General features: G+C 39.9%; 1 protein-coding gene across 1 annotated transcript; it reads right to left on the reverse strand.

The window, feature by feature from the left end:
• Positions 1-1,600: 1,600 nt before the first annotated feature.
• On the reverse strand, positions 1,601-3,561 carry LOC147630438 (uncharacterized). Its single transcript, XM_086810811.1, has 5 exons — positions 3,529-3,561; positions 3,348-3,440; positions 3,052-3,251; positions 2,678-2,946; positions 1,601-2,559 (listed from the first exon to the last, which is right to left on the reverse strand). Exons 1-5 carry the CDS (start codon positions 3,559-3,561, stop codon positions 1,601-1,603), a joined length of 1,554 nt encoding a protein of 517 aa, XP_086666937.1.
• Positions 3,562-9,491: the final 5,930 nt, after the last annotated feature.

Raw genomic sequence — 9,491 nt, forward strand, 5'->3', positions numbered from 1 at the left:
ATCCTTGCCGGCTCTGGGGTCAATGGCTATATACCTCTCCCCTATGTTAGTCATGCTAGAGAGGGTTCTCTAGAGTTTCTTGAGAGTAGCATATATTCAAAGCTTTCTAGAATTCCTCCAAAAGGAGCCTTGTCGGTTGTAGCAATGCATTGGCAAGTCTACCTTCAAGAGGGTTGTCATTAGAAGTTTCCCTTTCATGTTTGATTGTGGAGGTGAAGTATAAGCAATTGTGTAGTGTCGGTCCTCAATTAAGCAAAGGCCCAGAGTACTTGATCTCTATGGCAACAAAGCTCAGCAAGGTAGAGACTAATGCAACACAAATGTGTGGGGAGTCAATGATGTGCTACGATGCTCTTAGACCCTATTTGAATAATTTTCTAAATTTTCTCTAGCCTCGTAATATATTGGACACTTGGATGATATTTGCTCCTATGTCTCCACCTACATCAAGAAAAAGCAACAATTCTCTCATTTGTACACCAATTCTCAATATGCAATCTATGAGAGGAAACTATGGGTTGCCCAATGGCTATCCTCAATAAGTCTTTATACAAAGCCTTGCTCACAATAGAGCTCTCTTTGGTATCAATCTTCTCTAGGGAAACCCTTGTACAATGTGCTACTTGCTACAAAAGCTTTATCTCTAAGAGGCACTTAATGTTTGATCGTGTAAGAATTAAGAGGGGTGCATCTAGGGTAAACTAAAATGTAGGTAAGCAACATATGTCAAAGCCCCATCACAAAAACCACGCACATTCTAGTTGCTAGTGTTTCCAATCGTTGCAAATCTCTTAGACAACTCTAAAGCAAGCCAAGGCAGCTTGGTACTATCAGGTGTTCCGATCAAGATACATGATACATCACTAAGAAGGCATATACTACCAAGGTTAAGGCTCTAAAATTTATTAGAATGATGGATGATGGGGTGGAGGGGTGGGGATATATTTCATGCGCTCCCCCTTGTCGTGTAGCGGGGGAGTGCATGAAACACTTTCCACCTAGACCTCCCTCAGCCGGGCTCTTCCAAAAATGCTTTTTTTTTTGCCCAAAAAATAGCCCAAAACTAAAGAATAAAAAACAGCCCAAAACTAAAGAATAAAAAATTCAAAACTCTCTTGCCTCCCTTGCTCTCTCAAACAGAGACAAAAAATGTATCAATGCTCTATCATATACACTCCAAACAAAGAAAAAAAAGCCTCAAAAGCATGCATTCACATGCCCACATAGTCCCCGCTAATTAATGAATGCTCGCCAAGGTTATTGGGATTAACAAAATATTTAGTAATACCCAATTGAGTCTCATTCACATGCCCACATACACAATCGGCATAATACACAATCAATTGAGTCTCGTTCACATGCCCACATTCACAATTGGCATAATACACAATCGCCAAGGTGCTTTTTATAAGAAAGACTTTCCGATCAACATGCATCAATGCTATACATGGTTCAAAAAAGTTCATATCCATTAAAAGGAAGCTACTTGAAAAAAAAGTTCATGTCCATTAAAAGGAAGCTACTTGAAAAAAAAGCACTAACATAAGCATAATGAAGAACAAAATTAAGCCCAAGTGTTTCATGTCACTAGCTACAATGATCACTCTGCATCCCCATCCAAAGCTTTGGCATCCAAAGTTGCTTGCATGGAGCGTTTTTTGGTAGCTACGGGCCGTGGAGAAGGAAGAGCACTATTTTCTGTATATGCTTTTCTCCCAAGAGGACGCTCAATGAATGGTCTTGCTCGTTGTATAGAATTTCCAAAACCATCTTGTACAATCTGAAAATTCTCAGCAGGATGCAATGCTCCATGCTCGTCCCTTGCTTGCACCTCTTGCATTTGAAGCAATAACCTTTGCATTAAGGCATCAAAATGTGCTTGTAAGCTTGGTTTTCCTTCCACCATGTGTACAATGCGCTCATAGCAATCTGTTGCATTAGGCTTCTTTGCATTTGGCTCTTGAGTACCTTGTTGAGAATGGTCTACATTCTCAATGCTATGAGTCTCCTCCATGACAGAAATACAATTTGAGCCAATACATGTGTCATGGCCATTGTCATACAACTCCAAACACTTACCAATGATAGTATTTAAATTAAAACCCTTTAGTAGCATGACCTTTACTTGGTGCTTACACATATTGCCCTTCATTGCCCATCCACAATTACAACAACCCCAATCACAATCGGCATTATACATAATGTAATGGATCTTGGCGCCCGAGGATTGACTTTTTACCTTTGCCATAACCCTTGTGCCTTCATTAAAAAATAGTACATCTCCATCTGGGATGCTCTGAGCTCTTTCCAGTGAATGCTCAATCAATCTTTTTATGGCTTTATTTGTGACAAAGCCACCCTTCTTTGTCTCATCTATATACCAAAAATACGACAAACATGCCGTCATAAGTTTGTGCAAAAGCCAATCAATTCTACGTCCCCATATGTACTTCTTGCCACATAAGAAACGAGACTTTAAAGTAGCATGATATGACTCGATAGCTCCATTTGTATCTTGATTTGCATGTGGAAGCATCCTCAAGCTTCTTGCCCACATCTCTACAAAAAAGATAAGGCCCAGGTGAGTACTAATGCATAAAAAGTACATTAGGTTCCAATGATGTATTAAAGCTTCAATCAAACTTTTAACTTCTTAAGCTTAGAAGGTTGAACTTACCAACTTTTGAAACCCAATAAGTACGGAAATATTCAATAAAGGCCTCCTCATGTGAAAAGTCGACCGAGAACTCCAATACACTATCTTTTATATTGTCTATGGCAATGGCCTCCGAAGCTCCCCCTTGGACACGGATGTTCATGATTGCACCTAGGCGTCTAAACATGATAGCTCTAACTTTCCAATCTTGTACCTTCTTCACTAAGTGCTTCAACCAACTTCGATGAACGTGCCATAAACATAAAAAAATTGGTACGTTGAATACCACCCTATTTTCAAGATTGCAATAAATTAGAAATAAAAGTTTAGCTAGTTTGACAAAGAGAAAGAGATAATACTTTGTGAGCAATAATGTGGGCATGCACATGATTTACCTAATGGCATTTATCTCGACGGTTGCATTATCAACAAGAAAGGCATTTGGATCCCATGATTTGTTGTAGTCAAGTACTTTATTGCGAAGACTTGTAAGCCATTGGACAATAGTGTCCGTATCAAAGCTTGATGTTATGATCCATGCAACTGGGACTCCATTTTGATAGTTATCAAATACTAGCACAGTGTAGAGTTGGAACTAAACAAAAAATATTCAATGAGATAGAATCTTAGCATTTCTACATACAAAGTAGCATAAAAAAAGTACATATATACTACATGTAAGCCATTGGACAATAGTGTCCGTATCAAAGCTTGATGTTATGATCCATGCAACTGGGACTCCATTTTGATAGTTATCAAATACTAGCACAGTGTAGAGTTGGAACTAAACAAAAAATATTCAATGAGATAGAATCTTAGCATTTCTACGTATAAAGTAGCATAAAAAAAGTACATATATACTACATGCGTACCTTGTAAAAGTTTGTTCCAAACGTTGAATCCATTGATATGACTCCATTGTTGCCATGTGTGTTGAGCCTCTCAAGTTTCCAATGTGTTTAATACCTAGCACAAATGGCTTATTGTTTGTAGCATCCATCTCCGCATAGTAGAAGACATCTTGAGAGTGTTGTTGTTTCCACATGCGAACACTTTGGGCATCACTAGCTCATGAGTACTACTTGCATGCTTCCTAGCAATATTTAAGATGTCTCTAAGTGATAGGAAATCATCTCATGACAATGTATAGCTAGGATTGTTCACTTTTTTTTTGTGAACAACTTGAATATGTGCCTCATGCACTTGCATGAGGCAACTTGAATATGTGCCTCATGCACTTGCATTGGAGTGTAACGTTTGCAAAGCATTTCAAAGACCCATGATTTTATTTCCAAAGAGAGCATCGTGTAAAGGATAGGTTGTGGCCCAAAGTTGCCTTGATGCCTTCTTTGTGACAAAGCTCATCATTCTCATCAACATGATGCATTTGAATATAGCGAATGCAAGCTACATCTTCTAATAGATACAATCTTTTTACAAAGAAATGACATTGATAGCCACACATGTGAGTGCCTTTTACACAACCTGGATGGCTTCCTTTCCCTGTCTTTGGTGTCTTTTCATTGCGAGGAACCATGATCTCCTTTCCACGCATATCTTTAGGACCATAAGCACACCAAAACAAAGTCTCCTCTAAGTAGCTATCAAGAGTTGGTTGCTTTAAGCTACCCTTTTCATGCCTTCTCACGGATTGCTGCCTAAAATTTGTTTCTGCATCTGTAAGAGACTCTTCTCCTTTTAAAAAATCTGTTAAGTGATCCCAGTGAAAATAGGCTACTCGAACATATCCATATATAGACTTTTCACACTTTTTATCGGTCCATTGTAGATGATTAGCATTGAAAGGACCCAGCGGTGGATATTGAAGGTGGATCCTAGTGTCCATTCTACACACACGTAGACTAGCACTCGAACAAATAGAGACGGTAGCCTTGGCGCTTTGCTTCTTGTAAGCGATGGGGCTATGCGTATGCGACTGCAGTTCTCAATCAAACAGCTAGAAATATATTCTAAAGGAAGCCATTGCTGTTGCAAAAGCATCAACTTATATAGATGATTAATTGTACCCTGCAGTGATAAACCTGTGCTACACATAAATGAAAAGCATGAGCTCCTGCATACGACGTACATGGGGTGGGAATGCGATCGACGATGCCCAGCATTAGAAGCCTGTCGTCGTCGCGCCGGGCTGCACCTTTTGTTCGAAAGCATAGACGAGGGCACTCCAATCGGGTCTTTTGTAACCAGCCCTCGTTACAACTAGCACCTTGTTCGCACGTCGCTAGTCTGCTTGGAGAGCTTCCGGCCCTGAGGGTCCTTTCGTTCTTCGAGGAAGATGGCGGCAAAACCCTCGGCTTGATTGGCCACACACGAGCATCACAGATGGTGGATTGCAAATCGGACTGATAGCTACCCTTCTGGCTTAGTATTAACCAAGGTTGATCAGCACAACAGGCTCCAGCTCATGGGGGGCAAGCGATGCTCCGTCGAGATCATCAAGATGTTCTGCACCTGCAGGATGTTGCAACAAGAAGAAGGCCGGCGTTTGAGAAGACGGGCCTGTGAAGAGGAGGGAGATGATGAGACAAAAGACGTACAACAACAGAGAGCCAGTAAGGATGGCTGCAAGAGCGAGGATGCGAGTGATAGGCAAATGTGAAGGAGCCGGCAAGAAAGCTTCAAGGACCAAATACAACTGAGCTCTTGCAGACTGTGTTTACGAGTGGATGAGCATGAGGAGAAGAGGGCTTTCCTCTTTAAAATAAAAGAGGTGTATAGCTAGGCATGGTAGGTCTAGAGCATCCAAGGAACGTACAGCTAGGTGTGGCAGGTCTGGAGTATCCGAGGAACGTACAGCTAGGCGTGGTGGGTCTGGAGCATCCGAGGTGGTGAGAGGGCTGGTTCTGCTGAGCTAGCACGAGAGCAACTCCCCCGCTACACGACAAGGGGGAGCGCATGAAATATATCCCTACCGCTGATGATCAGGATGACGAAGAAGAGGGTAAGGAGGGGGGGAGGCCAGCAGAAGCGTGGAACAGCAAGGCAGCACTCCTGGGTGAAGGAGGAGGAGGAGGAGGAGGAAGGGCGAGGAGGAACGCAGGAGGGGACAGCTCAGTACAGCTGCATAGGGGGCGAGGGATAATAGGTAGCGAGAGGAGGAGAAAGTAGAGCAAGGCAGACACACTGACACAAAATTTCATAACTACTCTAGGAAAAGGCTCTTTTGGCTATCCAACCTCTATGTCATCCTTTCTATTTGAAGAGCCTCTCTCTTTCCTTACTTCTGTCTTGCCCCTTGTAGCTCTCTCTCTCTCTCTCTCTCTCTCTCTCTCTCTCTCTCTCTTTCTTTTTGATCTCTTTCATTTAGATTGATCTTACACGTGTTTTTAGTTTGGCTAACACTTGGTGATTCAATAAGTGCATGCTGTCATCGTTTGCAACAACAATTAAGTAATTCTCTCTACTATGGAGGTTAGTCACCAACATATTGCCCACTTTTAATACTTAATTAATAAACTTTGAATCTTAAGTGATATGTTAAATCAATTAATAAACTTTAAATTTTTTTATAACAAAATAAAGAGAGAAATCTCATTAAGAAATATATACATATGTGTGTGTGTGTGTGCATGCGCGCGCACGCGTGCATACAAGTGGGGATAATGCAAGATACAAAACATTAGATTGGAGATCTATCCCAAGTGTCATAACAAAAAGCATCATCATGATGCAAGATACAAAATATAGGAGTGGGGGATCTATCCCAAGTGCCATGACAAAAAGCATTATCATGATGCAAGATATAGATTGCATCATAAACATATAAATGTGGACTCGATAATCCTAACTATATGTAGCTACAACCAATAAAAAACATATCTAGCTATGACCATCCATGAATCTCTATGTCTAGCTAAAACCATCCGAATCATGAGATTCGTTTGTCGTGACTCGTGATTATTTGTTCTCTCGTGGTCATTACCCTCCACCGAGGAATCTACACTAGCCTCCTACAATGGTACAATGTAATGATTAACATCACAAAGACTTAATTATGGAAAAATTTTACAAAAACTCACTTATAGTAATGTAAATAACCAAGACAATTGTAAATATAGCTCTGTGAGTGAATGGACTCCAGCCTATGCTAATTGAACCTTTAACTAATCGTATCCAATATTTTTGCCATCCTCAATCTGTTTTAGAAGTAGGTAGACACCATGCCACCAATCCCAACAAAAAAATAACTAAACATATATAAAACAAGATAATACTATCCAAAATTGCCAAATGATGAGTGACAAAAAGTGGGAGAGAATAATATCAACTAAACACTATCTTTTAATTTTTTGACCTATTCTAATTGTTGTCACTTCTTTGCAACTTCATCCTCAACCCTCATGTTTCTATTGTTTTGAGACTAGACGTTTCCATTACTTTTCGGTTGCACATAGCCATGCTTCATAGTAACATGATCCTAAAACACAATAAAATTAATTCAAGTGAAACATGGTTTAGAAAAACTTTAGGGAATTATGAGCTTATAGGCTTATAGACTTGTGAGATTATGGACTAATGAGCTTATGGACTCATAGACTTACCAAACGAGTTTGCGGGCTTATGGACTTATCACCTCATCGGCTTATACGCTTACTGGCGTGCCGACTTGTAGACTTGCACGCTTTCTAGTTTACTAGCTTGCGACCTTATGGGCTTATGGACTTTTTGGCATGCATAAATAGACTTGCAGGGCATACATACATAGACTTGTAGAACATGCATAAATAGACTTAGGGACTTGCCAGTATGCATACATAGACTTGTGGGGCATGCATAAATAGGCTTAATATGGACATATAGACTTGTGGGCCTTATGGTTTCTTAGCTATTATGCATAGACTCTATGTATGCATGCCTAACATTCTTGATTATGGCTTAAGGGGATCTCCATCTAGCTGAAGAGATTAATATGCATGAATAGACTTAGTATGGACTTATAGACTTGTGGGCCTTCTGGTTTATTAGCTCTTATGCATAGACTCTATGTATGCATGCCTAACATTCTTGATTATGGCATAAGGGGATCTCCATCAAATGGTAGGCTCTACCAGGTGGTGGGAGTTCCCATGAGCCCATATTCTATTCTCCATTTTCCACATGCATTTTTTCTAATTAAATTGAGGAAAAACCCCTTTATATTCATTTGGTTGGACATAAAAATAGGCAAAATTACTCCATAATATTTCCAAAAATTATTACAAGCATCAGGGATCTTACATCGTCCCCATCATAAAAGATTTGAGATGTCCTTGTCTTGATAGGTAGGGGTAATTCTTCATTAGATCTTCCTCAAGTTCCCTGTTGCATCAACAAGGTAGAATTTCCATTTGACTAAACATTTTTTGTGAATTCTGTTTCGTAGAAGTCTTTCCCTTGTATCACGGATGAGTTCAGGTTCTACCTCAATGTGACCCTTAGTTGGCAAAGTTATTCATAACCTAAGATATGACTAGGATTTGGTACTATTTCTTTACCATGCTTACAGGAAAAACATTTCAAATGTGCATGAAGCAAGAGCTCATAAGCTTGTTCTCCCACTCTTCTAGTAATAACAAAAGGTCACAATACCTTAATGTTGACTTCTTATAATTAATTGTGGAAAAACCCCTTTACATTAATGTGGAAAAAAACATTTTTGTCCATAAAGAATAGACAAAATCACTCAAAAATATTTACAAACATCACTCGCACTCATCATCCTTTATTGATGATTATACAAAATACACGATACTTTGATTCCAAAAGAAAAAATCTGAAGTTCTTGATTGTTTTAGAGGTTACAAAACTCTAGTTTAGGACCAACATCAAAACGATTAGAACAGACAGTGATGGGGAACACGATTCTCATGCATTGGAAGATTTCTGCCAGCAGCATGGAATAATGCACCAGTTCGCCATCCCTTGTACTCCTCACCAGAATGGCATAGGCAAGCAAAATAATCACACTCATGGAGGCTACACGCTGTATGTTGCAGGTTGCCTCCCACATACTGGGAGAGGAGTGTCACCAACCCATGCTATCTGCAGAATCGGCTCTCAAGCTGGACTCTTCCCAATCACACCCCACATGAGTTGTAGTGCTTGAGATCAAATGACTTGGTATCATTGGATGTGTGTGTGTGTGTGTGTGTGTGTGATGAGAAGAAACTTGCCATATCGTTCACTGATAAATGCTTGCAAAAAAAGAATTCTGGTGGAATGTGCATGCCTTCATGAATTGAGTGTGCAATGAATTTCATTACAATATTTTTAATGTGGTCACACCCACAAGTGTGGCACGTTGTTAATGTAGGATGTTGTTTTGTTTTTGGGATTTTCATTGATGTGCCTTTCCTTTCTTTGATGTTCTCGGTGTTGTGTGAATGTTGATCTTGCACAAGCAAAATATGGGAGCCGAGAAAGCTCAAAAAATCTTTTAAAAGAGATGATGCCTGCATTAGGCCTGAGTGGTGGTTTTTTTTTTTTTTTAGTGATGGTCTTTGTGATATTAGTACTATCAAATGGGTACAAAGGCAAAAAAGAAGAAGAAGAAAAACCAATTGAAATTCAATGTTTTCCTTATGTTTAACCTATGTTAACCTATGTTAGTTGTAGTTATTTCCTTAACCCATGTTAGTTGGTGACTTCTCATCACAAAAGAAGCAATAAAGCAGAAGGGAAACAAGAATTTCCAACGGGTGAGGATAAATCTCAAGCCCCCCCACCCTTAGACTACAAGTGAAGTTCTATCTCCACTGCTCGGGCATCCCACCTTCCCCTTTCAAGTGTTGAAATGAGGTCTCCCTACAATACGTATGATCTCTGAGGAAAAACT

The sequence above is a fragment of the Cibotium barometz genome, chromosome 16 (genome assembly GCF_041138505.1).
Source record: "Cibotium barometz isolate CiBa-2024 chromosome 16, ASM4113850v1, whole genome shotgun sequence".
Lineage (NCBI taxonomy): Eukaryota > Viridiplantae > Streptophyta > Polypodiopsida > Cyatheales > Cibotiaceae > Cibotium > Cibotium barometz.

Excerpts from the sequence above, each read along its gene's own strand:
- LOC147630438 (XM_086810811.1), bottom strand. The coding sequence starts at position 3,561 with ATGGATTCAACGTTTGGAACAAACTTTTACAAG. Across the intron at positions 3,441-3,528 it reads TTGGAACAAACTTTTACAAG|TTCCAACTCTACACTGTGCT; the intron begins GTACGCATGTAG and ends TTTTTTGTTTAG. Across the intron at positions 2,947-3,051 it reads GTCGAGATAAATGCCATTAG|GGTGGTATTCAACGTACCAA; the intron begins GTAAATCATGTG and ends TCTTGAAAATAG.